Source organism: Empidonax traillii, unplaced genomic scaffold, assembly GCF_003031625.1.
Source record: "Empidonax traillii isolate 1590-97213 ecotype Southwest subspecies unplaced genomic scaffold, ASM303162v1 scaffold259:size690984, whole genome shotgun sequence".
Classification (NCBI taxonomy): domain Eukaryota; kingdom Metazoa; phylum Chordata; class Aves; order Passeriformes; family Tyrannidae; genus Empidonax; species Empidonax traillii.
In genome coordinates, this window is record NW_020955452.1 from 104,644 (window position 1) to 130,111 (window position 25,468).

General features: G+C 47.1%; 1 protein-coding gene across 10 annotated transcripts in view; it reads right to left on the minus strand.

The window, feature by feature from the left end:
* CAMTA1 (calmodulin binding transcription activator 1) overlaps nucleotides 1-25,468 on the minus strand; it is a 218,925-nt gene that overhangs the window by 22,584 nt on the left and 170,873 nt on the right. For 7 of the 10 annotated variants that reach the window (XM_027889335.1, XM_027889332.1, XM_027889331.1 and 4 more), the window contains 8 exons: nucleotides 20,304-20,444; nucleotides 16,296-18,148; nucleotides 15,203-15,329; nucleotides 14,319-14,453; nucleotides 2,187-2,326; nucleotides 1,740-1,936; nucleotides 1,315-1,393; nucleotides 152-467 (listed from right to left, as the gene is read on the minus strand). In XM_027889335.1, the coding sequence (XP_027745136.1) occupies nucleotides 152-467; nucleotides 1,315-1,393; nucleotides 1,740-1,936; nucleotides 2,187-2,326; nucleotides 14,319-14,453; nucleotides 15,203-15,329; nucleotides 16,296-18,148; nucleotides 20,304-20,444 (2,988 nt within the window). The other 3 variants (XM_027889336.1, XM_027889337.1, XM_027889338.1) reach the window with 3 other exon arrangements.

Below are 25,468 nucleotides of genomic sequence, written 5' to 3' on the forward strand. Positions count from 1 at the left end.
ATGCTTATGCAAGTGTACAGAGCACAAGAAAAGAATGAAGCATGGACAGCAGGGCTACAGGTGGCATCCACTGCTCAGGTGACCTCCTTGCTCCCATGTTTTCACACGTCAAATGACAGCAAAACACTGCATGCCTTCCAGTTTGTTTTACCTGTGTTTGTACTGGAAATCACTGTGACTCCCTTCTGAGGCTCCTGAGAGGCAACAAGCTCGCTGTGCCACTGGGACACCCAGTTCTCTGTGTTGGAGTCTGTGCTTGAGGGGCACTGAATCCTGGGGTTTTGCCCAAGCTGAGTTTGTTCATCTCGCTGTAGCTGCTCCAAGCACTCTGCCAACTTCACGTGGCCCCGAGACCGAGCAATGGCCAGTGGCAGTCTCCCAAGGGAGTCAGGAATAGAAATGGCTCGGCGGTCCCACTTGTACAGCACAACAGCTGCATCCATGTGGCCCAGGGCACATGCCCACATCTAAAGAAGAAAAGATAACTGACCCATTAGACAACACACCTTCTCCTTCCTTTCTTGCTAATGCAGTGGAGTCTGGTCCCCAGCTCATGGAAAAAATGACTCTGATAAACATAACCATGACATGCATAAAGTCAGCAAATGACTTTTATAATCGTCCCATCCCAACAAAAGGCCATTACAGAGGACCAAATACATGCTATTCTCTCCTACAACAGAGAAACCTCCATCTGGCAAAGAAAGCTGACAGTGTGACAGCATTTTATCTAGCAATAAATTTTGGGTTGACTCAGGGTTTTTTTTTGTGACATTGGCATCACTGCAGAGACAGAACAGCCTCATACGCAAAGGAATCTCTGAGGTCAGAAACATGCGGACAGGACCAAAGGCTGGGAACAATAAAATCAATATTTTGCTGCTGTAAACTGGGAATTCTAGTTCCACCTGCTTTGGCTTTTTAGCTAAGTTCTTAGTCACGATTTCATGACCAAGATACTGTAATGACTTTACAACCTCTAAAATTATACAGTCACAGAGAACAACATGAAAGAAGTCGTGCAGAGTTCTTTTCCTAGCACGATAGTGGAGACTAGATATTATGTAAAACACAAAACAGAACCACTTGTCTGTCCCCTTTCCTCATGTTACTCAAGGACAAGGTTTTGTTCTGTGTGCTCTCTCAAAACAAAATGCCAGGAAGCTGACAGTACCATGTCTTACCATGTCCAGAGCAGAGACACACAAGAAACATCTACTCTCCAGAAAATGAAACACATTAGGAAAATAACACACCAGAAAGAACTCCAGAGGGTCCTCAGAGTCTTTCAGAAGTTTCAGACTCTGCTCTTACCAGAGGAGTGCAGGAGAAATGATCCACATTCAAAGGGTCAACTTCCAGCTCCAGATCGATGCTGTCTGCATGTTTAGTGCTGCAGGGGAAACAACAGAACAAACAGCGCTCTGTAGCCATGTCAGGATCATAGCCTAAGCACAGCTTTACCCAATGTACCATACCACAGAGAAGTGGCCACACACATGCCCACAACACACGTATTTACTTCAGACAGTGCCCCCACCAGAGACTCGAAGAGCATGATATATCCAGTGATTGGAGTCACTCTCTCAAGGGACAGGTCCCGTCAGATCAGGGGATGGGAACAAGTTCGGGACTTGACTGTTTGTACAGGACAACCAGAAATGTGGACCGAGCAGAGTTTATATATGCTTCTGCCATGCCTGTACTGAAACCCCAGAGTCCAATGGACTGGGTCTTACCGCCATTTGATGAGGGTCTGGATCAGTGTAGCATAGCCCTGGGCAGCAGCTAGGTGGAGCAGTGTCATTCCTCGGAAAGTCTTTGAATGGATCAAGTGTTTGGACTTTGCCCAGCAAGCACGACTCATCATCTTCTCGCACACCACCACCACGCGGCTCTCAAAGCAGCTGCCCAGGGTCCCAGTCCCAGAAACGCACTGAAACACCACACATATCCCAGTTTAGCCACAGAGAGGAGCTGCAACCTGCCTCAAGTAGACAGCTTTCCGCTTCTACAAGTGGCCTACAGGTGGCCAATGCGACTGAAAAACAACTGCTGTTAGACACCCACAAACCAGATTTATTATTTAGGACGAACTATAATCCTTTCCAAATCTCTCCCCCAAAAAAACAAACTCTGGTAAGAAAGCATAAAGCTGCCATTTCTGGTCACAGCGGGGTTCATACCTGGACCTGTGTTCCACCATTCCCACTCCCATTACTCCCGCCTCCAGCTCCTTGTTTGTGCTGCTGGGAGCCCGTCATTTCAGCCATTCTCCTCTCCATCTGCTCAAGTCGCTCCAATATTGACATCCTGAACTGGTTATCTAGGTTAGAGAAAGCCAGAATAAGGATATTTCCACGGAAAGGAAGCTCAGGTTTTGACAGCGAACTGCAGGAAGCCACAAACAGCTATCCTGGAAGTCACAGAGGAGATTTGCTCTGCTTGCCAATCCACACACACACTTGCCCTACAGCATTCTAGCTTTTCAAGTTCCTGCAGCAATCCTTTTGACTGCAATTCCAGGGAACTTCCACACAGAAAGCAGACAGAAAAATGGAAAACGCAGGTAAAAGACAGATCCCTTTCTTGTGAGTCCAGCTGTATCCACACAATAATGGACAGGGTTAATGCAAGGTCTTTTTGAAAACACAAATAAACTCTAAGCAAATATACCCATTCAGAGAGCAGCAGTAGGATCATATCTGCCATTTAAGAGTCATCCCCCTACTTTACAAGACTCCTGAATTCAGCTTGACTTGCCTCCTGGAATCATGCAGTAATGGTACCTGGAGGAAAAAGACTCTTCTGCTTCCTTCTGTGCCTAGGAAAAGGAGCCTTTAACAGGGCACTTGCTCCTTCCCTGGCAGGCTCCCTTTCTTGGAAAACAGCTCCAGCCACGTGTCAGAAACAGAACTGCCAGAAATCAACATATAGGCATGGACAATCCTGTAACATCATTCTGGAAAGCAGAGCAACTCTGGAGCCCTCTGGTCCCTGCAGAAGTCTCAGGGTTGTGCTACTGATTTTCTTCTCCTTGCACTGTAACAAAGCACTATCCTACAGCTACCAATGCTTGAATGGTAGAGCAGGGAGATTCAGACAGGTTAACAGATCATTGCTGAACCTGATGCTGTAGAGATCCACCGAGGTAATGATTCTGTGGTTAGGGCCAGTCAGTGTAGAGGGAGTGGCTGCAGACACAGAGACCTGTCCTGTGACCCATAAGGGATAAGTTCATGCGGGTCATGGCGGGTCATGAAGCTGGGCAGGATTGTTTTGTGAACAGGGAACATCTAATGAATCTTGCTATCAAGCTAATAGCATACGTAGTAAACTGTGGGGAAAAGACAGCCCTCATCCTGTTTGGTTTCATGCATCCATGGAGATGGGGTGGTGGTACAGAACACTGACAACCCCAGAACAAAGCTCACTTGACAGCAAAAGGAATATGTGCACCAAAATGGACAAGTTCTGATCAAGTTTTAAACAAGTAAGTCTTCTCCAAGTGACCTGGTTACACAGAGTCCTCCCCGGAAGGCTGCAGGAGTACTTGTACGCTATACTCCAAGGCACAACTCTTACTAAAGGGTATTGGAGACATCTGGATCTCTGCTGTACTGCACTGAGGACTATATTGCAGACCACTGGTATGAGACATCTCAGGTCCACTAGCTGGAGATGTCCCCTTCTCACCCAGGAGGCTGCTGTAGTTTGACAGCAGACAAGAGCTCCACTCCCTTCTGGCCGCTTCAGCATCCCACCCTGGCTGCTCAAGAGCCAGGGACAAAGGACTGTGGCCAACACCTCCTGTCTACCCTCATGTCAGAGGTGCACTCACTAGTCCAAACCACTTATTATAGTGCCTTATTAGTCCTTCAGTTGTTATGTTAATTGCAAAGCCTCTGGGAAAGGCCTGACAGTTACATGAGGAAATACCCATTGTGCTGATGCAGTGTCAGGGTCCTGTCCCTCTGAGCTGTGGTCAGCACATGGCAGCAACACAAGCCCTGTTTGCCCAGCAAATCTTTGTTCCAGGAGTGCTGCAGTGTGCTGCAGTGCAGTCCATGCTGCTGTCTCCTCCCTCCCCATTGCCAGGCAAAGCACGTCCACTGCAGAGACTGGCACAGACCTGGCCCCAGCGAGCCGGTCCCTCTCGCTGCAGGCGTGTGCAAACACAGCTGTGACAGCTCAGGAACCTGGGAAAGTGTCCAGGTTTGCCATGCAGGGCTCCTTTCTGCACAGGCAATGCCACTCTCTCTAGCTGGGTACCAGTACTTGCATTTTATTAGAGCTGAGAGTGGCAACATATGCTGGGTCTTGCACTTGAGCCTTCAACCTCATACAGGCAAAATCAGATTCTTTCTAAAAGAAGAAATTTGGCTTGAATCAGTGTTACAGATCAACAAGCCTAGGGCTGCAAGATTCTGTGGATTTGCTCCTACTCATTTAGAGGTCAAGAGAGAATAATTATTCTGTACGCCTGGAAACAGAAGGAAAAACTTATTCCAGTAAGATGTTTAAGCCCACTGTGCAGATTACTATTTCCCCCTGCCCCCGCCCTTTTTTTTTTTTTTTTCCAGGCTGAAACCACAGTGAAACAGAACTGGAGGGCCCTATGTTTGTGTCTGTTTTCCAGACTCTTCTCTCTGGGCTCCATGACCTGTAATGAAGCCTCCACCTTGCCTGATTCCAAGCTAAAGATCCTGAGAACTTCCTGTCAGTTATTGTCAGAAGACTGGAGTTACCAAAGGTACGTCTGTCACCAGCACTGTCCCCAGATGGAAACACTTAACCAAAGAAATAAAAGCAGGGAACTCTTCTTAGGAAATAGAATTTGAAACAGCATCTAGTATTCCTACTCAGACACCTGGCAGTGCTCCTGGAAAGTATTTAGGGCAGGACTACCTGATTCTGATCTGATCAGGCAGGCTAGAAATATGCCGCTATTAGTAAAATGCAAAGTGGAAACAAACATTCTGGAGTGCCAGCACAGTGTGGAGAGTGTCGGGGCCCTCTCAATATGTAGCAGAGATTGCCAGCATTTACCCAGCTCAGGTCACACCCTCAAATCAGAAAGCTCCAGGCAGCAAATGAGGTCAGTGGGGTGGCAGTGCAGGGAAGGTATCTCTATGCTGCCCATTTTCCAGGTGATCAACATTATGGCCTAAGCAGCCAGAACAAAACCACAATTTTCATAACTCTGTGGTATCAATTAAAACAAGGTGTCCCTTTTAAAAGGGACTGGTCACTTGAAGTGCATGCACTGCACTGGTCTACCAAAAAACCACCAAAAACAAACCAAACCAACCAACCAACCAAACCAAACCAAAACAAAAACACATACACACACACAACCCCCCCCCAAAAAAAAAACCCAAAACAAAACAAAAAAACCCTAACAAATTAGAAGAAAAGGGAGAGGGGGAGGGGCGGAGAGGGAGAGAGAGAGAGAGAGAGAAAGAGAGAGAGAGAAAGAGAGAGGGAGAGAGAGAGAGAAAATGGGAAAGGGCAGACAGCAACTAGCTATGCTGCAAGAGTTGGTACACCCTTAACAAAAGAAAACAAGGACACTTTAAGCATGAAAGAACAGCCAAGAGACAGGACACTTTCTCCCAAGAATCCCCCTGGACTCAGCGATGAGGTGAAAGGGTCCTCTCCATCACCTAGCCCTGGGCACACACTGGATTAGCAGCATTTGAACCATGGCCAGCACAGTTCATACACTGCTAATGAGCCAAGAGATGTACTTTGCAATAACTGAGAGATGAGCTACAAGAGTCATAGGACTGAATGCTACAGGTATCACTCCAAGAAGTTCAAGACCCTTTATCCTGTATTATTTCTCATTTTGCTAGTCACAATCTTTTCTGTCTTGCTCGTTTCAGGGGTCTATGCAGGGCCACCTGCTTAGTAGGCACTGAAGTTACAGGAACAGAGTTTCCACATCCTTGTCTTTTAAGCCAATATAAGACCTCATGACAGGCACCTCTCTTGCAGTGCACTGAAGACAACAGCTCAACAACATCCAAATTATTGTCCAAATAAGTTTTTTTCCTGTTGTATTTCACAGAAAATCTAGACAGCCCCAGCCCAACCAGAGGTCTCACACTGGAAGCGCCCTCACTCTGTCCAAAGGCAGCAAAGATGCATGATACAAACATATTCACATATTTATATATACATACATATATACATATTTTCCCAATGACTCTGCTTTTGATGATAGAATTTAGTATTTTTTCTTATGAGCCAAAAAATTAGATATTGAGTTTTTCCATTAGATATCAATCTAAGAAATATTACAATATTCTTTAGGAAACTACAGAGAGCATTTCTGAAGCTGTTCTTCAAGGTTTCCTCCACCCAAGCTGATGCAAATAATCACATTTCTCTATCTCCAAAACACTTCACAATTTCACAGAAAACACTCTGAACGTTGTTACTGTTTCATTTGAGGAGGACTCGTTTCCAGAGAAGATACAATGTAACACCAAAATTACTTCTCACCATCATTCCTTAGCATAGGAGGGTGAGGCAGTAGCAGCCGCAGGGAGCTGAACTGTCCCAGCAGAGAGGGACCACGAGGAGCTGCTTGGTCAGATTTCGACCAGTTCCAAGAAATTGGTTTGAGTCTCGTACTCATTTCCCTAAAACTTGAATCATCTTTTAAGTGCAAAACAAGCTTCATTTTCATTTGTACTGTGAGAGAGCTTACTACTGAGCACAGTAACGATAGCAGGTTATGCACTAAACATTTCTAGAGATGCAAAACTATTCTAGAGATGCAAATCCTCTAAGGCTACATGGTTGTTTACATCAGTTAGCATCTTACAGAGCTACAGCATGTATGCTTGCACAGTTGTGCTCAGATAACCTGGATATTGTTTCGTTACCAGGTTTTCTTGGCAGAGATCATTTAATCTAGTAATGTTTCCTTAGTCCAGATCCCTTCATGATGAATTGAAAGCAGACCTGCGCCAACAGCTTGACGAGCCACCACGGCAGGCACATGAATGGAAAAGGCAGCGAGCAAAGTAGTTAGTTTGGGCTCCTAGATTCTGTAAGTCACATCTCCATTTTCTCCCTTGGTGTCCTCCAATAAACACTGAATTTCCTTAGTAAGAATCTAAACAGATGTTACATGACATAAGTTTTCACTAGGGGCTGCAGAAGCACACTCCTTGTGCAGCCTGATAACAGCTCCTGACTGCACAGACACTCTATTAAAAGGGGAACTAAACCACAGCACTTGCAAATGCTTCACCTATACCCCCCATGACAACCCACTCCTCTGCACGGCCCTCCCCATCACCTAATCCAAAGGCCTCTTCTAAAGACTCTAGAATTTCTGGTGTTTACGTGCATGCAGTGTCCCCAACGGGTGGGCACAGCTCAGAGCACCACTTGTGCTTTATTACAACACATAGTAGAAGGCACATGTTCATCAAGCATCAGTTCCTGCACTTCCTTTGCATGGTACCCAAACACCACCACGGTCCAGGGCACGGAGCTAAGAGGATACCAAGACACAGCAGTGAGTGACAAGTCCTCCTTTGCTTGACAGGTCAAGTTTAAGAAATTAGCATGGAGAGCTGCTTTTCTAATCTCTGCACACTGCTGTACTGGACAAGTACAGATTCCAAAGGTTTTTTGTCCTTTTGCCATGCAAGCTTCAAACAGCAAGAAACATTCAATGCACTTGGCAGTGCAGCTAGAACTATTACAAGGGGAAATACTGCTGAAAATACAGATGAAAAATAAATTGACACTTCTTAGCAGCAAGCAGCGTCTATACCACTTACTCTTTTTTCACATTCTTACCTGGAGGTTTGTGGTTTTTTCCTGATGCCACATAGCCAAAATGACAGACAGTATCTGACTGGAACAACTAAAGGATGAGAGTCCATGCTTTCCTGCACATTCCATGGGGACTGCATCTGCCCAGCATATAATTATTCACCCACAGTTGTCTAACCACTGAACTAATGGTGGTGTGCGAGATCTGCATCTGCATGTGTTCCAAGCACTGTGCTTAAATACTCTAGCAGGGAGAAGCCACTCTGAGGGCTCTGGCTTCTCAGCATGTGCCATTTCTTTACCAGCACTGTTTGTGTTAAATCATTCCCTGCATGAGCCCACACAGTCTGAACCGAACAAGTGTGACAGCCAAGCATTGTAAAAAAAACCATGCAGCACAAAGACATTTTTTCGTTTTGCAGAGCAAGCAAGACTCTCCATATTCTCTCATCCAGGGCAAGCTGTGGGTGGGGTTGGAAGCAGTGTAAGGACACATCACTCAGAGTGCCACTGCTGCGTTCCTGTTTTCCAAATCATCTGTCACTGGTCTATAATATCTTGCCAAATTTTTCTATACAGTGCAAAGCCTGAACACCTTCCATGTTGCAGTATCAATTTGATCTGGCTTAGTACAGATTTCTGAGATGTCAGTGTTGCAGGAACACCTATTTCTGAAATTAAACTGCCATAACATCCTCAATGCACGTTACGAGAATCTCTCTTCAGCAGCAAGTTGTTCCAGGTCATGATCTCCAACAACAAATGAAGGCACTTAAAATTTTTACTTCGTATTCTAGGACAAATGTGTATCTATGCTAATGAGGGAGGTCACTTCCAGGTCTTCTGATTAGCAAGAAGTGCCACAACTACCAAGGCATAAGATGAGGAAAGCACTGTGCGTACACTCTGAGTCTGAAGCAGCAGCCGAAGAAAGTCTGTGTTTTCACACAAGAAATGAACACTACTAGGCATGGGCAGGAATAATGAAGTCATTCCATCCTGCACGTATAGGCATTGTCAGAGATTTTAAGCCATTATTCCACCAAGCAAGGCATGATTTCTTACTGGTAACTCTTTTTCCAAAGTTCTTCCAATGCTGTAGGACTTCAGCTATTACTCTTATGCCATCTGAGACTGCTCTGCTCCTCTCTATCATCCCCATCACCCTCAGTGCTCCCTCAAAATAGGGCACTTTTCTACTTTTCTTTATCATGCCATTACTAGAGAAGAGAAGGAAGGTGGTTCAGGCTGACTTCTTCAATAAAGCACTTGCTGCCCTATTTTCAGACAGCTCAGGTCTTAGAGAGGGCGAGAGATTAATTATGTTATCCAGGAACAGCTACTTCAGCAAACAAAGGAAGACTTTAGACATGCCATGTGGACTTCTGTATTTTAGAGGTAGGGCACACTGCTAATGACATCACTGCATGTACTATTTTGTAACTTGTGTGAAACGTTGGCTACCTAAGGTCAGCCTCCGCATCTTCGGTCAGAAATCGGCTTTCCCACGGGTGTCAACACGAAAGATGTGCAAGATGTGCTTTTTGGATGTATGCAAAGCGCAACAGCCTAGGAGGACATGCTGTGCTGCTGCTCACCTGCACACAGCTACTACCCAAAGGTCCTGGAGATTCCCGCCTCTAAGGGCTACATGCTAAAGGACCTATAAACAGGAAAAAAACACCTTATGCCACGTTGTGCAGTATCTGTGCTTACAGTGCTGTGTATGGTATGTATGTACATGTACAGTAACAATTCAGACTCAAGTTTCCTCTCATTAAAACTACAACCTCAAGAGTCACTGGAACAGGTGAGCAAAAGAAACCGAGATCTCCTTCACTTGAAGCTTTCAGAAAGTCTGACATCAGCAACATTTACCACACCTAAACTGCGAGCAACCTACAGGGTCTCTTGAAGTCCCATTCCCAGTCCCACTTTCTGATGAAGTGCGCTGCAAAACAAGTTTTGCAATAACATGGTGTAGAGTAGGTGTGTGCTTTCAGCATGCCTAAGATCCCCAAGGTTTGGGCTACCAATCTCCTCCTCTGCTGAACCAGCTGCCCAGAAGGCAGGGCTGTGAGCTGGAGGCACTCAGATGTCATCTGTCCTGCTGCACACGTGATGCTACAATTAAAGTGCTGTCACAACTCTGAGTCTGCATCGAAACATCACTCAGGAGGGGCTGGGGGCCAACGAAAGAGGGCGAGTAGAATGAAACATGACCATGTCCCACAGCTGGGGGCACAGGAAAGGCAGGGGGGAACAGCGAGCAGCAAGGCGTGCAGTTACGCTGGAAGTGCAGCAGAGTGAGGGACAACACAGAAGCATGCAGATTTAAACCCAAACAAGCACTGCATGACACGTTATCCTGTAATACTTACTGGAAGCAGTACCTTGTCACATCTGCACATCCACCTGCAAAAGGCTGGGGGTCCCGAACCCCTCTGTAGTCCCTCTACCTGCTTCCAGGTGAATAATGTGACCACTTGGCACCAGAGGACTGACCTGAGAGTCTACAAGGCATCAGCGGAGGCTCCAGCCAGCATCTGGCGCAGCCCTCTCAGCAGGGGCGGGCAGAGCAGGCTCCCCCCAGACCTGGTTGTCGTCTTTCGCATCCTCGCAGCCAGCTGGAGCTCCGCCGTGCTGCCGCAGCGCCGGCGGGTCTCAGCGGTGCCCCCCCCGCGCCCCGGCGGCCGCAGCGGACGGGCTAGCGCTGGCCGGCATGGCTCAGGCTGGGGCTCGGGGAGGCCCCGCCGGAGGACGATGCCGGGTGCCGTTCAGCGGCCGGGGACATGGCGGCGAGCACGGCCGCCCGAGAGCCGGAGCCGCGGGGCCGGGGTCGGCAGCCGACTCCGGGGGGCACGGGCCGGCATGCGGGGACAGGGCCACTCCTCGCCCCGCGCCCGCCGCCCCGCGCCCGCCCCGGGGCCAGCGCCGCCTCAGAGCCTCGGGCGGCTCGCTGCCGGTCCACGGCTGCCGCCCGCCCCGCCGTGCGCCGGAGCCCGCGACAAGAACCGCGGGGACGGCGGCCAGAAGGCAGCGGCGTCCCGGGCAGCGGGTCAGCCAAGGGGCTGGGAGTCGGAGGCCGCCCGGTCACCCCGGGCGCGCCGACGGGCCCATCGCCGCGCCAGACAACCCCTCGAACCCGCAAGTCCCCGAGAGCCGGTACTCGCCCCGGGGCTCCCGGGCACTTTGCGGGGGTGGCGGAGCCCCGAGACTGCGCCGCGGAGCGCTCCTGCTCGGGCTGCCCGGGCGGGGAGCTGGAGCGCGGGGTCCCACCGCCACCCTCAGCCCACGCCGGGGCCCCCCGCTCCCCTCATAGCGGGATGCCAGCCCCGTCCGATGGGCTTCCCGCCCCGCGCTCAGTGGCGTCCCGCAGCAGCTGCGGGCGGGCGGCGGCTGCCGCCACCTCCCATTGTCTGCGCGGCACGGCCAGCAGGGCCCTGCCCCTCTCCGCTCCGCTCCGCTCCGCGCCCGCCGCTCGGCCCGCCCCGCCCTCACGTCACCGGCCCCCATTGGCGGCAGCGCCGTGTTTACAGCGCGGCCGGGAGCGGCAGCGGCCGCCCTGCCTCCCCCCGCCCCTTCCCGTGCGGGAGCACAGCCTGCGGGAACACGGCCTGCGGGAACACGGCCTCCGGTTCCTAAGAACCTCAGTGATACTGAACACATCTCTCCTACGTGACTGTCGTCTTGCATCTCATCACACCTGCATGCTACGAAGGGCATCTGGTCCTGCTAAATAGACACGTGCCATGGTTTTTGATGATGAACATCTACCACACCTTGCATGCTTACCACCACCTTACAGAAATCATGTCCCTGTCAAACTCCGGAATGCCACAGGTAGCAAATGCACACTGTATGGTCTCAGATAATGTGAGTGCGTGTGATTCCATCCACCTCTGGCATGCAGAAATAAGAGTTTGGATACCACAGGTATGGCCGTGTCATGCTAACACGAGCAAGCCACCAACTCCCCCTGGTCTTTTTTATGTTTTCCAGCTGGGAAAGTCAGCCAGATCATAAATCGAGAACCCAGCAGTAGCTGAAAGGCTGCCTGTCACGTGCCTCCTGCACCAGTGCCATTTACATTCGGTACCGGTCACACCTTTATCCATGCCATACACGCTTTACTCATCAATACACACATGGCCTGCCCCTATTTTTAAGTTCTGTCCTCTTTCCTGCAGATGCGTAAGTGTAAACCCATACCCATTTCCCTGGAATTTCTGAGCACATCCCACGCCAGGGAAACACCACCTCTTCAGACATGTTATGAAAGCAGCAAAGACTTCAGTGGAGAGCAAACATACATGCTTTCCACAGGGAATCTGCACTGAAATGCCTTTATAATTTACTATGCATCTGCCATAAGAAGATCTCTGCCCTTCAGTTCAGATGAGGCCTCATTTGCTTTTCTGTTCTTTCTTATGAGAACCTCTCTACAGACAGTGAATGAAAAGTGAGGTCAAATGGCTATAGAAGGACATGATGACTTCAGAAAACTGACAGTTCTACACAAAAAAAAGAAAAGGCTGCCTAGTTTATGAGCGGAGAACAGGATCACATGGGAGTGCTTCCTTTATGAGAAGGAAGGCTTGCTTTGAAAAGAAAGAACACCACTATTCTAATTAACTAGAAAAAAAATGCAAGAACATCAGCACCTGGTGTCAAGTGCCCATTTGTACCCCATGGGGTAAAATAAGGAAAACTCAGAATAAAACAAGCATGTCTGTGTATAGGCCAGAACAGGATGCACTGTCCTTCACGGCGCAGCAAACATGGACAAAGGAAGGAGCCCTTCAGAGGATGGCACCAGACATGCTGCCACCTTCAAAATCCTTCTCTGTGAATTCCTGTACTTGGCTCAATACAGTCCTAGAAGCACCAGCATGGAGGAAGATGGTCTCACAACACTTCCCAGTCATTTGTAGGACTGCTCCCTGATATCAAGGGCCAGTACTTGTGCTCAAAAAAATGCGATTTTTGTCTTAATGTAACTGAAAACATAGAGTCCATATACAGAACGTCTCTGATGTTAAAATAAAGAGATTTGTGGAAGAGAATTGTTTATTTAAAGTTAGGTGAGATGGAAATTGCTTATTCTTTTCCTATGCTATTCCTGGGTAATGACTGTTAACATTGCCTTTCTGGTAGTGGTCATTCCAGATGGAATCATGAACTGTATTTTAACACTGCACTGCAAAGGAACTCAAAGTGTTCCACAGAGTTAATTAAAAAGAATTTTAAAATTCCTGACAATATTTTGTGACTACAAATATTCCTTGAAAATCTTCCCTCAAGATTACATAACAGGCAGTAGGGCAAGGATTTTAAGCAGGGAAATTAAAGCAAACACAGAAGACAGGGATTTGTGTATTTATTCTTAGCTAGCTAAGCTAACATTTGTTCTTGAACAATAAATGGGTAGATGTTGCTGGTCCTTTAAATAAGAGTGTAATTTGCTCCCTTTGGAGCATTGTGCATCAAGGCAGAGGCTTCAATAAGTCATGGTTAGTATAATTATTCAGTCTTATTCCCTGAAGGGCCTCTGCAATGCAGCGGTCCTCTTACTTTTTTTTTCCCCCTCCCTGTAAGCAATGCCCTAGTTTGTTCACTGCTGCAGTCCCCCTCCCTTTCACCATCACCACAGCATAACAACGTCTAATTGGGAGCTGGCCTGCTAAACAAGAGCTCCCAGACAAACTGCAGGGACACCAGAGACAGCACTCCCAGCCACCTCTCAGCTCCTCTGAATTCATCAGCACTGAGAGAACTGTCAAACAAGGGGATTAAAACCTATCCATGTAGCATGCTACACTGGAGAGACTGCTAACAGTTGAGTATCAATCACCAGCACACAGTGTTGGCTGTACTCCACAGGTAGCAGAGGCCTCGGTGGCAGATGAAAAGCACCTGCAGACTCTTACAAGACTCTGAAGTCAAGCAAACTCGATTTTGATGCTGAACATAAGACTATGTGTACTTGCTCATTAAGAGCCATTTCCATTTCTGTTCGCAAGTGTTCCTCTATGGTCACGTCACAAACCTTGCTTTCCTCTGCAATACCACGGTGCTCTGTCTCCACACAAATCTTTGGAGGCGGGACCACCCCAGCTTCCTTAGAATGGCCCTCTTGTTAGTCTTAGTATCTCCCCACTTTCTGCTTCATAAATACACAGTTTTCTAGACAAGCTCAAGTTTTAGAGTTCTCAGGAAAGACAAATCCAGGGTAAATGGTTCTGTCGTGCTAGGGACTGGGTAGTCCCCATTTCAGGGAAATTATCAGCTTTCTATTCGGACAAAGAAAACACCCCTTTGTCATCAAAGACAGCAACATTTTGTTCCCATGGAAAGAACTAGTAAGAGATTCCAGTGAGAGGACTTTAATTAATATTGCCACAGCCCTTCCCCTCAGCACAAACTTACATCTCCACATATTCCCCCCCCCTCCTCCAGGAGCTGCTCACAGTCCTACGTTTGATAAGCTTTCTTAAAGAATATCACACTCTTCTTACCGTCCAAGGACAGCCAGTCATGCTGGGAGGAAGGCAGGGTTGGCAGAGCTCTGGCTTTGTATTCAAACACCACAGAATTGGAGATGATCTGATTGTTGAAGGCAACTTGCAAAGTCACGAGCCCAGTGTCATGAGCTAAAAGGAAAGTGCATGTGGTAAGATAGAGGACTCCACGCAGAAACCCAAGGCTAGGGTTTATCCTGTGGATGTCCCCATGTGCTCACTTGGCTGAGAAGCAAGTGAAGAGAGGGGGCATTTGACAATGTACTTGGGACTAGATAACTGAAGAGTCCAAAATCCAATCTGTATTTTCAAACATGGGGGTTTTAAGCTTAAGAGTCACCAAATGGGTTGTTTCAGCAGGAGGCAGAATCATGTTTGCTTCCGAAGATTAACCAGCCTCACTGCATTTCCAGTGGGAAGCTGAGGCCCAGCAATGAAGCCAAGTTATTCTGCATCCACTTAAAAGTCACATACTGAGGGCCAGCACTACTGAAAATCTCTGTAGGGAGGCCGAAGATATTCTCATCCTGTAAGTAGCAAGGACAAAGGGCAAAATGTAGGCAAACTCAGTCAGCAGAGCAGTGAGTGCACCCCTAAATAACAGTGTTTAATCTGCTATTTCAAAACTAAAGGAATGCTTAGCCTTAGTTTAAATTACCTCAAATAATTATTTTAAAGTTAATTCAGAGATTCTAAATAGTACTTGTTGTGATCTCTTGTGCTGTATCAAGATGTCAAATTGCTCTTCTCACACTATGTAGGTCAAAGAAAAAGGAAAAGCTTCTTGATGCCTATGCGCTGCCTCTCACAATGGATCAGGACATGTACATGGCATGATCAGGCTCTGAAAACCCTGGCTGTAAGAGAGCGGTGCTCCTTACCTGGGCAGTAGCAGCGCAGTACCCCTGGCTGAATTAAAGATGCAGGCACTGAGATTTGATCGAACAGACAGCTGTAATTATTGCTGGCTTCCTGCCACGGGCCGGTAATCAGGACTTTTACTCCTCCCTGTGAGGAAAAAAAGGGAGAAACCCAGGCATGACAGCAGAGGCCATCGCAGAGCGGAGCGCGGCTGGACGCCGCTCAGCCCCCCGAGGGCTCCCGGAGCCGAGCTGACCTGGCCCCTTCCCTGCTGCCCTCGGGCGGCCGCCGCGGGCAGCGCCACAGCCCAGAGAGACCGAGGCCGGTGCCGGTCCCCGCCCGGTGCCGCTCCCAGCCTGCTGCGGCTCCTCCCGGCACCGACCCGGGTCTGCCGAGCTCGCCTCGCCCGCAGCGAACGCCGCTCGGCAAAGGCCGGGGATGTCCGGGCGCAGACCCAGCAGCCTCACGGGGCCGCATCCCACTGGCAACCGGACAGCGCTGCTCAGCGGGAACAGGGATTACACACCTAGGTTAGGACACAGACACAACACTGCTCCAAGCCCGGGCTCATAAAAACACAAATTATTTTTTTTTAATTCGAAACAACCTTCCTCTCCCATTAGTGGCTTAAACAGCCTCTTTCCTCTGGCATTCCTTCACGTCAGCAAAGCCTGTGCTGCTGCCATTTTCAACTTGCAGGACATGCGACTGATTTTGGAAAGTCAATGAGACGGAGGGAAATGCTGAACTCATCAAGGCAGTGCAGGTCAGGAATTATTCTACTAAGAATATCAGAAACATATGCAAACTCTATTGCTCTAACATGGCTACATAGCACCATGAAGACACTGCATGGGAAAGACTTTGCTTTCAATGAAACATTACATTTCTGTTCAGATGCTTCCTAAGTGAAGAAACGGCCCTGCTGTCAGGGTAATGAAGGGTTTAATTAATTAACTCAGACAAGCAAAAGGCCTTGGGTGCTCCAACTTCGAAGAGAAATATTTTAAAAGCCTTGTCAAAGCTTTAGCAAAACAGTTCTTGTGAGCCCTTATTAACAAAGCGAAGAAAGATAAAGCAGTAAACATTACCAAGTAAAAACCCTGGACTTACCTCAGGGTAAGACCATTCTGGTGAATAATCTGTCACCATGAACAAGCGCCCACTCTGCTGCAGCAACCCCAAAGTGCCTTGTGCCGCAGCTGCTGAGACCACCTCAGCCACGTGCATGTATGCCATGGTGCTGGCTCCGTTCTCCGTGCTGCTCAGCTGCATGTTGGCCTGCTGAGGACTGCAGCAAGGAATGCACATTTCGGCCTGGTTGTATGTCGCTCTGTTACTGTCTTCAGGCTGAGACAGTCCGGCACTGTCACCTGACACCAGCTGGTGTCCATAGAGAGCATTGCTCCCACCTTCTACTGATATGAAATCATTAATTAGATCAGAAAACTGGTTGCTGAAGGAAATGTCAAAGTGGTCCAAGTTAAGTTCCATGTTGGAGGAGTTATTTAAGCTGGGATGGGCCACGGGATAGAGTCCTTGTACCATGTTTCCTTGGAGAATAGGGAGATTGTTCCCATTCCTGATACCCCCGTTGGACTCAGGCTGCAAGTAGTGTTCTGTGTTGCAGGCTTGAAGATCCCCTGATTTAAGTAGATTTTCATTTCCTTCTGCCTGCTGGGAGGTCTCCATGGGAACTTCAGCTTCTGCAGTCATAGCCTGGAAGTTTGCTTGGAACTGCATGAGCTGGAGAGAAGAGGTGGACTCTATTCTGGTTTCCACCGTGCCATTACAGTTGGAAGTGGTTTGGGATGAGGACTCTGTTTTCACATTGGGGATTCCTAACGTGTTCACAAACGAGCTACTTGTGTCATTCAAATTGTTGTGAGTGTTTTGCTCAAGGGGAAGAGGTTTGCTGGCATCCTGCAGAAAGAAGCTGGGGGAAGGGGTCTGATGAACATGAGGGCTCTGGACGGTCTGATTGAAGCTGGAAGAATAGTCCTGTTTGGAGTCAATGGCACTGAAGTCCATCTGCTCCAGGGTGGTACTTGGGCTCAGACCTCCTCCAGATGGAAGCAAACCTGAACCAGTACTGAGAGTGAGAGTGTTCGATGCAGAAGTGGAGGAAAATGCTTCTTTGGACATCTGTTGTTCAAAAGATGTGTCCTCAGTTTTAATTTCTTTTGTGAGGGTTGTATTGAAGTTGAAACTACGTTCTGTTGTGGGTGACTGCCTTATGTTGGTATTGATGCTGTCACTTTTCATACCTCCTCCACCATAAGTCTGCCCTTGCTTGGGATTATTAAGAAAACAGTCTGGGTCAAAATTCATGGTGGTTTCTGGAATTTTTCTATTTCCTTCTAAAGTTGTGGAGAGCACAAGTTCCTCGGAGACAGTGCTGGGTAGCATTGACAAGCTCTCTGAACTGCCAGTTGGAAAAGCAAATTTGTGTCCATCTGAACTCACAGCAAGTACCAGTCCTTGTGCAGCTGCATCTGAGGACAGAAGGTGTTGATTTGGGCCAGAGGTGGGTGACATGGTGTACACAGCTTCACTGGTGACTTCTGACATAAATACGGTGGCACTTTGTGACAAGCTTCCCATAACTGATGCTACAGCCATGCTGGACACACCAGTGACAGCTGGGCTATCTGCCATATCTGGGTCGCTGTTTAACCCACTGCTGATGGACACGGGAGAGTTCTGGGTCGTGTCAGGGACCTCCACCTGGTTGGTGGAAGAAACCTCAGTGCTGTTTTGATGGAGCAACACTGGTTTCGCCACTTTGCCGTTCCTCTTCTCTCGACTAGAGGCCTTGCCGTGACTGTGCTCGTTCTTGCCTTCAGAGACATCATTATTTTGTACCTCTGAATGAGCGCTGTACCCACCTGTCCTTGGTTCAACCTTTGGTGATATGATGCGGTGTTTGGCACTGTTACACTTGTGATGCACACTGCTTCCCGCCCCTGTGCAAAAAACAAAAAACATTTGCCATTCAGTAAATACAAAATTAAGACACTGCTAGTTGTGTATCTCATGGTTGTAGCAAGGGAGAGCTATACTTATACCTGCATGTGTGAGAGAGAGTGAGCACAGGTACGAGATAGTAAAAGTGACTTTGGAAATAAATTTCTCACCAGTGCCAGATGTACAGCTCCTGTCCAATGCACTGCATGCAACGACAGCAATCTTACAACAGGCACGTGTGCACCCTTACCCTCACCCCATGTAGCACCTGCTCCCTTCCTCCCTGCCCTGATCAGACAACATGTTAGGAGGAGAGGAATTGGCATCTGTGACAAGTTGCAGAGTTATTTAGATGTGTCCAATCTCAGTGCAAAGTCTGCAGAGCAAGGGCTGCTGCTGCTGCCAGCTGTGACACAGGGCCCTGTTCCATCTGCCCCACAGACAAGACCTCATCCCCTCATGACACAGATGCTCAGCTCTTCATGCTGGCTGATACTAGGAGGTTTGACAACTGCTCCTGTGGGGTGGGTGCTGACTGGGTAACCTGGAGGTGACAGACACCATATCATACTCCTGTCCCTGGCATCAGCCTGCCACTTAGAATTAGCCCTCGCCTTCCTGTCATCATTGTGTCTATTACAGTTGCTAATCAAATTATTAAAGAAATAGCACATTAGCCATACAAAGCATTCCTGCCTTCCCGTGAGGATGGTGATGTGTTTCTCTGGCTCTCAGCCGTTTCTGTGCTGACAGATAGACATTTTGTACTCTGGGAGGTGCACGCAGAGCACATGGCCAGCATTGAGCTGCTGAAGAATACTCAAGCAAGGGTCACCAGAAGACAGTCCTCCATAAACTAAGCCAGCCATAAACTTCCTGGCCTGACAGAAGGTAACATCACCTGTATTCCTGGGAGCTTGGAAATCAGGCATGATGAAGTAAACAATTCTGTCTGCAAAGGCACCTTAGCCAGAAACTCTGGTGTGGGGACCGTTTTGCTGTTTAAAGAAGAGCAGCCCATTAATTTTTGATGTTTCTTTCCTTAATTGATTAATTTTCCCTAGAATGATGTACGAACATTAATTCTGGTGGGGAAGAAACCTCCTTCCTATAGCTAATGGCTACAGTTATAAATGCCTGGACAAAATAAGGCATCCATGTAGCCACCGCAATCTGCTAAATCTTTTGTTCCTTGTCCTTGAAGGGGAAGTTCTCTATTATTTGCTCAAGATTTGAATGCGGTCACTTAAAGTAGTTCAAGACAGTGCTTTTGAGACTAAATGCAGTATTAAATCTTTCTATTCTCCGAGGTACAGAGATGAACAGGAACAAGGCTTTCACACTGCTGTATTTGTGGATGACAGTAAGGAATTGGGAACGTGTGTGTCAGTGTGCGAGCTGCTACAAAACAAAGCAATGCTGTTATGTTAAAAAGCACTGAGAGGACCTAGCACAAGACAAAACATCAAAGGGAAGCATAAAAGGATTCATGTTCAGATCTGCAAGCCTGGATCAAATGCTGAGCTTTAAGGGGTGAATTTTAATCCACACGCAGGTATTTCAGAGGTCATCTTTCTTATTAAAGTCTTGATTGTATAATGCAACTGCTCAAAAAAAGAAAAAAAAATAAATCCTTTGAAGTATGACAGCTTTCCTTTATAAATTTTGCTAAAGACTAGTTAATGTGTCATATACCTTAGTTGAACAAAGTACTAGAAAGGGGCGGCTATAAAGCAGAAGAGTTGGAAAAGTGAATCACTTAGCTTCCCCCGTCTGTATAAAATGCTAATGCTAAGGATGTTGTTTCTTGCTGCTGTAGTCTTATTCAAAACAATCTCCTTCAACAGGAAAGAAATTTGTATTTTCATGATACCAAAATAAGACCTGTCTTAGCCCAGTTATACTTTGTAATTAACCACCTGAGCACTTCTTCCACAAAGTGGGCTGCAGGGCAAGGAATTCAGAGGGTGAAGTTGGAAGAACACTAGATTTTGAGGCTTTGGTAGCAGAATTTGATAATGTAGAAGAGAATATGCCTTTTTGAGCAGGTCACACGTGGAAGGCATTTATTAGAACTAGCACCTCAGTACTACAAACCCTCCTGCCAGTTTGGATGAAGCTGAGCAATGTTCCGTGCCCTCCCGAGGTACTCACCCAAGGTACCAGTGCAGAGACAGTTGTGTGTCCGAGGCTGGGGCTTGGTCTGGTGGCTATCGAGGATCTGCTGCACGAGCTGTTCCACTGAAAACCCTGAACTGCTGTTGCCATTGCTGCATGTCCACTTAATGCCATGAACTGCAAAGAGAACAGTAAAATTTCCCATTACAAACTTCAAAACCACGTCAGAACCATCAAACCCCATTCCTGCTATTTTTTGTCAGAACTGAAGGAGACCTGTAAAAGGCAACAGTAATGGTTACTGGTTTACTATTCTCTGCTCCTTGGTATCCATAAGCTTCCAAATGCAATTCCTGAATTAGGTATATAAAAGAAAAACACCTCAGTAGAGTATCTGACTCTATTTCAGTCTGCTGCAGACAGGGACTGTACACCTGCAAAGACTGTCCCTGTAGTGCCTGGAATGTTCACTGAAAACTCAAAAGCAACAAAAGACTTGGTTGCATTGAAGTAAAACAGAACAATTCCAAGGAGCATTTTGGAACCGTTTTCTGTCTAATATGAAAACAAAATCAGCTTTATAGTAAAATCAGCAGCCAAAATACACCAGTGTAACAGCACATGCAAACCTTCTGCCAGGTCTTCATTGTCAGATCTGGGTGGCAGCAGTGAAGACTGACTCATTTTTTGTGAGTGAGTAAGAGACACTGTGTGAATTCCTCTTCAGATCTGGACAATCTCTTAGTATTGGGAAGATGGACAGGAAGGTGATGTTGCAGAACATGTTGCAAACTGAAGGTTTTTTTCTTGGGGACTCTCTGGGCCTGATAGCTATTTAAATAAGAATGCTAAACTGCAAGTAGATACATGATTTGAATAAAGGCTCCCTCTCAGAATTTTTTAGATGCAGAATTTGCCATAACAGTGATATTTGCAACCTGACTTACAATGGAAATAGCACTTATAAAATATTTTATCCATAATAACTGACTCAAAGCATCTTCTGTCTCCTTTAATGTCTCTCTAAGCAATTTATATGTGGATATTATTTATTTATCCTTTGTGTGCACATGAGAGCTCATGTGCAGATTTTGGAAAGTGCCGTCTGGTAACATCATTTCCAAGGTGTTCTCATGCCTGGCAGCTTCTTTTCAGGAGTGTCTTTGCCATAGTCAAGCAAGGCACATTCCTTGTATGTTGTGTTCTAAAATCCTTAACCAGAATATACCAAATCAAAGTTAAAAGTCCCACAGACTTAGGCTTTGTAGTAGATGCACAGATCCGTGAATGGTGAAGGTCCCTGCTGCGAGGGGGTAAAATGCTAGCAGCAGCAGGTTGGGTTGGAACTCCCTAAACAGCCAGGTGCACCTGCAGGACTGGGGCACAAGCTGCAAGCAGCTTCATGTCATGCAAGAAGATCAGAAGCAAATGAAAGCATGTTTATGACAGCTAATGACCATGGTCACAGGGGCAGTATATCATGTGAATCTCCTGTTCTCCTCTTTGATGCTGCTCATTTAGTGTGTCACACGCTGCCGGTGCAACAGAGTTCCTGGATCTGCTCTGTGAAGCAGTTTTATTGCCTTTTTTGTTACTTGTTGCTGTATTCCCTCATCACCTACTGATGTCACTTTGCCTAATGGCATCTCGTCTTGGTCTAGTTTTATATTACAGAATTCATATTTCTACTGGCCAGGCTGGATAACCTGTAGAAATACTGTAAATAAGGTTTACAAGTATTCTTCCTCGTATCACTATTTAAAGTGCTGCAGATAGTTTAGTAATGAGTCCCTCTATGTTTGCTTCACAACCACATTTATTGTTATCGTACCCAACAGATTTTACTTTCTAGTACATTCACAGTTTTGAATTTCCTCTTAACACTCCATCTCTATTATTGTATCTGTTTAAGTTATATACACTTGCCACTTCACTACCTCCACTCACATTCATTTTATTATTTAAGGTACATTATTTTGTCACCTGTGATATTATGCCTAGTAAGTGACGTTCAAATAGCAGTTTTGCCAAAGATACATTGACAGTGAGGTATTTTGGATACTTTTGGCTATATGACATAAAGTTACTGAACTGTATTTATTACTGAGAAAATTTGCATTAAGTCATTTCTTCAGTGATTACTTCAGAAATGCTTTGCTAAAGAAGTGAGCTCGCAGTGCCTTGCTGGATACAGAAAGTCTGTTTCACAGCAGTACGGCAGCGTTCGCTCCCTAATGCTGCAAAATCCTGGGATGAGCAACACATCATGGGACAAGTCGGGGAAGGGAATCATGACTCGCGGTTTGTGTATTCATGATGATGGTTCCTAAGCCTGAATCAAGCTGTGAGCTGGAAGCCAAGACATAACGGATGGACCGTGCCTATTATTTTCAGCATAGCAAAGTCTCATCAAGGATCAATTGCTGCTGAGGAAAGGTCTTTCTCTAGCCTTGCTCCAGTGATCCTAACAGACTCTGGCTCCAGCTTCTGTCCACGTGGTGCCACTTTTTTTTTAGTACTTATGCTCCCTGTGTACTATGAAGGTTATAAAATAAAAAGGCAGTGAAGGGTGACAGATTGCAAAGAAAGAACGTCTGGATGCTCAATGCAAATTATCCACTATCTTGGCACATCCAATATGCAGATTTCTTCCTCCCCCTTTTAAAGAAAGACTCCCGTGCCTGGTGAATTGTTAGTACTGAATACAAAACACTATCAAGATGGCTTTTAACATGTCACGCTTGGCTTCCTGACACATAATGAATCAGCAGGAAAGGAGATTTCTATAGGGAAGAAAGTGCATTATGAAAGGAAGGTTAATAAAAAGCACACACACACACACATACACACACACACACACACTCTCTTCCTGGTTTTCAGTGGTTCAAAAACCGAAACCACTGCAGAACTATGTTTGACTAAATATAGCCATAATGTATGAATACAAAAGGGAAAAAAAAAAAAGATTGAAGCTTAGCAGAAATTCTGGGAAGTATTTTAATCTGGATTCCTGTTCAGACCCCTACTGCACTTCCTGATAATTTAAAATGAAAGCTGTGAACTGCTTCAACACTTTCCTTTTCAGTAATAGCATGGAGGGATCTTAAAGCTGCTGCATTACAGCAGCAACGCATTCCTCCTGCCACCACACCCTCTGTGCAGCAGTGCCTGCAGCACAAGGCAGTGCAGCCAGCGAGAGTTACTGGCGTTTCACTGGGTGCTCAAAGGTGAGAAGTGAGGCTGAGGAAAGGTCTACTACTCAGAGCGCTGATGCTGCTCTTAGCAGAACTGCCTCCAGCCTCTTTTTGTGAGCATGGGCTCTCACCATTCTTCTCTTCTTGCCTTTTGAAGAAAATACAACAAAAATTGTGGCCCAGCAACTCCTTGTTAGTACTGTCAAGACATCAACCATCATGAGCAAAGGGATGAAAAATGATCTGGATTACCAGCAAAAAAGCAGCTCAGAAGCCAAGGGAAGTTTGCACACAGAAACGTAGGATTGTCCAGGTTTCTTACAACCCCCTGGCTATTTCTGCCTCCATCTTCTGCGGTCCTCCAGTCTTGCAGTTATCTTCCTCCTCTCCATCACCTCAAGCCTATCTCACTGTCTCACCTTCACTCTAGACCCCACACCATTGACAGCAAAAACTGTTTCTGTGGTTTCTGCATCGTAAGCAAAACTTGTCTTTAAAACACCCTCCCACATTTAAATCTGATAATTTCACCCTTTCTGAATGCTCTTAGATGTTTCTCTTTGCCATTTCAAAGACTTTATGCTTCCTGTTTCTGTTCCAAAGATCTTGCTCTTTCGTACCATCCACCCCAGCACAACTTACACATACATATACATGTACATTACATGAGGGAGCTATTTCCTATACCCTGTGTGCTGCTTCTCTGCCCCAATTTGACAGGTTTTTTTTTCTTTTGAGTAACAACAAGATCTCCCACAAAAAAAAGGTAAGTTGGACTGATAAAGCTGGAATATCTGGAATCATCAAGGTTGGGTTTCTGTTTGCCTCTCCTCTTGATATATCTTGACGGCCCGCTGCAAACCCAGGTTTCAGCATCCTACCCTTGGCCACACCTGATCGACAGAAAGTGCTTTAAAAATCCCCAAAGTGCTGCTGGAAGGCTGAGCAGGTCCTTTGTCCAACTGCCCATTCCCAACTTGCTGCTCACATCCTGCTCCACCAGGTCTTGACACCGAGAGGTGTTTCCATGGCAATGGTCAATGGGAAATGGCAGCCTTCAATTTTTGCTGCGTTGGTGTTGTCAGAAATAAAGGCCTTGCTCCGATTTCTCAGTTTGGCTGAAGGAGATTTCCGTAAGATTTATCCTTTCATACTCAGACACCCACACTCATTCAGCTTTGATTTTCCAGCCTGTCATTTTCACTTATTACTGGTTGCGAAGGACAGGTTTCCTGAGCCTCAGTGCTGGGGATGGCACCGTTTCCTCATGATGCCCCCTGAATGCTAATGCCTTTGCACGGACTCACACGGGTGCTTTGCACCCAGCTGTTCTTCAAAGTGATGTCTGTCTTCCAAAGCGAGCCCCCTCTGCCACCCTTGAAAGTTTGCTCAGATGCAGTGGGATGCACACAGGGAGTGGGCAGTACACTTGGTCCAACATCGCTTGGAAGGGACTAGCGGAACACGACTCTTCTGAAGCTACTTGGAGTGGGGCTCCTGCCACTATTTACAGACACCTGAAGTCTAAGGTTGCTCGCCCATGGAGAAGCAGAGTCGAAGCCACCTCTCGCACAGCTGTGCCGTCCCTTCTGTGCGGTGCTGGCGCTGCGGCTCCCGGGCCCGGCCCCGTTCCGCTGCTGCTGTTATCGTGAGGCGCCCGCCAGGTGGCGCCAGCGGATAAGGCACAGGCGGCGGGCCCGGCCCGCGCCACCCCTCACAGGGCCCGGCGAGGCCTCTCCCTTTCTCCAGGGTGAATTTTGCCATTCAATTTCTCCAGGGATTTTTTTGGTTGGTTGGTTGGTTGGTTGGTTTGGTTTTGGTTTGGTTTTGTTTTGTTTTTTTAGCATAAGTTTTGCTGAGCCATTCTGAGGAAAAAAACCTCCTCACAATCACGGCCTGCACGGAGGGGCCTTCAGCTCTTCCCGGGGCTGCCCACCTCACTGGCACTGCACTGCCCACCTCACTCACCGGCACTGCCCACCTCACTGGCACTGCACTGCCCACCTC